At 48.1% G+C, this 3,441-nt stretch overlaps 1 protein-coding gene across 1 annotated transcript in view; it reads right to left on the reverse strand.

Moving 5' to 3' along the window:
• LOC120241237 (trichohyalin-like) overlaps positions 1-3,050 on the reverse strand; it is a 53,142-nt gene extending 50,092 nt beyond the window's left edge. The window contains exons 1-3 of the mRNA XM_039246235.1: positions 2,913-3,050; positions 1,956-2,224; positions 9-1,853 (exon numbers count right to left, since the gene is read on the reverse strand). Of these exons, the coding sequence (XP_039102166.1) occupies positions 9-1,853; positions 1,956-2,224; positions 2,913-3,050 (2,252 nt within the window). The remainder of the gene's footprint in view (positions 1-8; positions 1,854-1,955; positions 2,225-2,912) is intronic.
• Positions 3,051-3,441: the final 391 nt, after the last annotated feature.

Below are 3,441 nucleotides of genomic sequence, written 5' to 3' on the forward strand. Positions count from 1 at the left end.
CTCGTCGCTGACGGGTCTGCTCATCTTCGTGGGTTTGCCTGTCTCGTCGCTGACGGGTCTGCTCATCTTCGTGGGTTTGCCTGTCTCGTCGCTGACGGGTCTGCTCATCTTCGTGGGTTTGCCTGTCCTGTCTCTGATTGCCTTGTTCCTCCTCATGGGTTTGCCTGGCCTGCATCTTGCATGGAGTTTCCCGGCCCTCACAACCATGTCTGCCCCAGCTTCGGCAGGCCTGCTCTCCCGCTGCCTGGTGGCTCTGCCTCTCTCCATGCCTGGCCTGCATCTGTCTGTGGTCCTGCTCACCACTACATGATTGCCATTCACCTTCCTTATAACTATGTGGCCCTTCTTGCTTGATTTGTGCTATGAGTTTGTGTTGGTGGTGTTGACTATCTTCCTCAGGCTCCCATGCCTGGTGGCTGTTCTGCTGCCCTTCCCTAGACTGGAATCTTTGCCCCTGATTTCGAGTCACTTCTTGTCCTTGAGTCTGTTGACTTAGTCTCCCTGACCTTCCTGATTGCTCAACATATGAGTCTCTGCTTGTTTCCTCACTCCCTTGAAAGTAACTATTTTGCTCTGTTTCCCGAATCTCTGACTGACCATGGTGAGAATTCAGCCCTTGTCTGTCTGTCTGACCATAATGATAACTGTGGCCTTCTCTGTCTGTCTGGCCAGAACAATAACCCTGGCCTTCTCTGTTTGTCTGACTGTAATGAGAACTCAGGCCTTGTCTGTCTATCTGGCCATAGTGGGAACTCTGGCCTGCTCTGTCTGTTGGGCCATAGTGAGAACTCTGACCTTCTCTGTCTGTCTGGTCATACTGAGAACTCTGGGCTTGTCTGTCTGTCTGGCCATACTGAGAATTCTGGCCTTGTCTGTTTGTCTGGACGTAGTGGGAACTCTGGCTTTGTCTGTCTGTCTGGCCATAGTGGGAACTCTGGCCTTGTCTGTCTGTCTGGCCATAGTGGGAACTCTGGCCTTGTCTGTCTGTCTGACCATACTGAGAACTCTGACCTTGTCTGTCTCTCTGGCCATAGTGGGAACTCTGGCCTTGTCTCTCTGTCTGACCATGCTGAGAACTCTGGCCTTGTCTGTCTGTCTGACCACGCTGAGAACTCTGGACTTGTCTGTCTATCTGGCCATAGTGGGAACTCTGGCCTTGTCTGTCTGTCTGACCATACTGAGAACTCTGGCCTTGTCTGTCTGTCTGGTCATACTGAGAATTCTGGCCTTGTCTGTCTATCTGACCATAGTGGGAACTCTGGCCTTGTCTGTCTGTCTGGCCATAGTGGGAAATCTGGCCTTGTCTGTCTGTCTGACCATACTGGGAACTCTGGCCTTGTCTGTCTGTCTGGCCATACTGAGAACTCTGGCCTTGCCTGTCTGTCTGGCCATACTGAGAACTCTGGCCTTGCCTGTCTGTCTGGCCATATTGAAAGTCCAATTCTTGCCTATTTCTCTGACCAAAGCCTGATTTCTGATCCAGCCTCCCAGACTGTCCATAGCAAGAGCCTGATTCCTGTTGATTTGTCTGGCCATAACAAGAATTGTGAACTTGTCTCTCACATTGATTTAAGGCAAAGATATATCCTTGTTTTTTAGGCTGGCTACTGCTAGATTTATGACTCCATCTTTGACCATAATTGGAGTCCCTATCCTGTCTTTCAGATTGATCACAATGGGAGTTCCTGTCCTGTCTCTCAGACTGACCACAGTGGGAGTCCCTATCCTGTGTCTCAGACTGACCTCTGTGGGAGTCCCTATCCTGTGTCTCAGACTGACCTCTGTGGGAGTCCCTATCCTGTCGCTCAGACTGACCACAGTGGGAGTCCCTATCCTGTCTCTCAGACTGACCTCTGTGGGAGTCCCTAACCTGTCGCTCAGACTGACCATAGCAGGAGCCCGTATCATGTCGCTCAGAGTGATGCTCGTATGCATCCTGGTTTTGTCTCTCAGACTGAGTGCAGTGGGAGTCCTGCCTTTCTCCCTCATGCCTCTGCCTGCGTTGTCTGCCTCTATTTTCTGGAAACTTATGGTCTTGTGTTCCCTCCTGCTCCTCTTCTTGCTGAGAGATGCTATCTCCACATGACTTATTATTCAGTTTATGATAGCAGGCTTGAGCCAATTGAAACACCAACAAGAGATATTCATGAAAATCAACATGTCCATTTCTGTCTTTATCCAAGAGGCTCAGGATGGTTTCCACAGTGTCTGGGTCATTTGGTCTCTGTGAGAAGATAAAACAAAGAGTGAAATCAGCTGTTCTCCTGTAGATATGAAGATGTGTGCTGGTATCCATACCCCTACCTCTTCTGTCCTGTATGAGCCTTCCTCATACAGGAATGGTGAATTGGTCACCATTCATCTGAAATGGTTTGGGCTTTATTTAGTCTTTGATCAACTGGTCCTCTGAAACTCATCCCTTGCTAGACCAATGGGGGCATGATTATTCCATTACATGCTGTATTGTAATTATTCACCTACTTCTTTCCAACCACACTGTGAGATTCTAGAGGGAAGAGAAGGTGGTTTTATTCATGTTTGCATCCCCAGTGACTAGGATGGTGCTGGCATGGAATAGATATTCCACGGCTCTTTATTGAATGAATGAATGAGAAGATGTGTGTACAGCACTCAAATATAGAAATCAACCTATGAATCTAGAATTTCTTCTGAGAAATGATTTCTGGTTTGAACTTGTACCCTCTCCTGTCAAGCCCAGCTATAAGAAGGTACGTGTGTGTGTGTGTGTGTGTGTGTGTGTGTGTGCTGGGAGAGAAGTACTAAAGAGCTGTCTGAAAATCTTTAGCTATAGGTAGAGCATGACCAGATCAAACAAAAAACATCAAGCCATGGATGCAGGTGTCAGAATCACTCACGCTTGACTCCATGGGGTCAGAGTCTATGCATCTTACCCGGAGGATGTCTCCAAACTCAACCAAGAGCAGCTGCTTCAACTCCTTCTTGCACAGCGAGGTACAGTTCCCATTCTCTTTAGCATGTTTCTGGAACACCTCAATCACAGTGAGTATGCTGTTCAGGAGCTGAGCCATTTTAGCAAAGATGGGTGAACCTAAAAGAAGAAACAATTTGTCCGTGTTTAAGATGAAGACCAGGAGACAGCATAGCCAGAGGGCAAGTGGTCCTTTTTGATCAGGGAAAGAAGCTTAAGAAATGAAAGAGCCCCTCTGCTGACACCATGGAGCCTGCTTGGGATCCTCTCCCTCTCTCTCTGCCTTTCCCCCACTCACATTTGTTCTCCCTCTCTCTCAAAATAAATAAACATTAAAAAAGAAAAAGAAATGACAGAGCCCCTTCATAGCCATACCCTACACTCCCTTTGATCCACAATCGGGCCCCAAATACTATGTGCTATAGTGGGAGAAGGGTGCCGGCTATGGGTCCCCAACTAGGAAAAGTGGCAATTTCCTAAAAAGCAAAAAG

The sequence above is a fragment of the Hyaena hyaena genome, unplaced genomic scaffold (genome assembly GCF_003009895.1).
Source record: "Hyaena hyaena isolate Hyena2069 unplaced genomic scaffold, ASM300989v1 scaffold_284, whole genome shotgun sequence".
Taxonomy (NCBI): domain Eukaryota; kingdom Metazoa; phylum Chordata; class Mammalia; order Carnivora; family Hyaenidae; genus Hyaena; species Hyaena hyaena.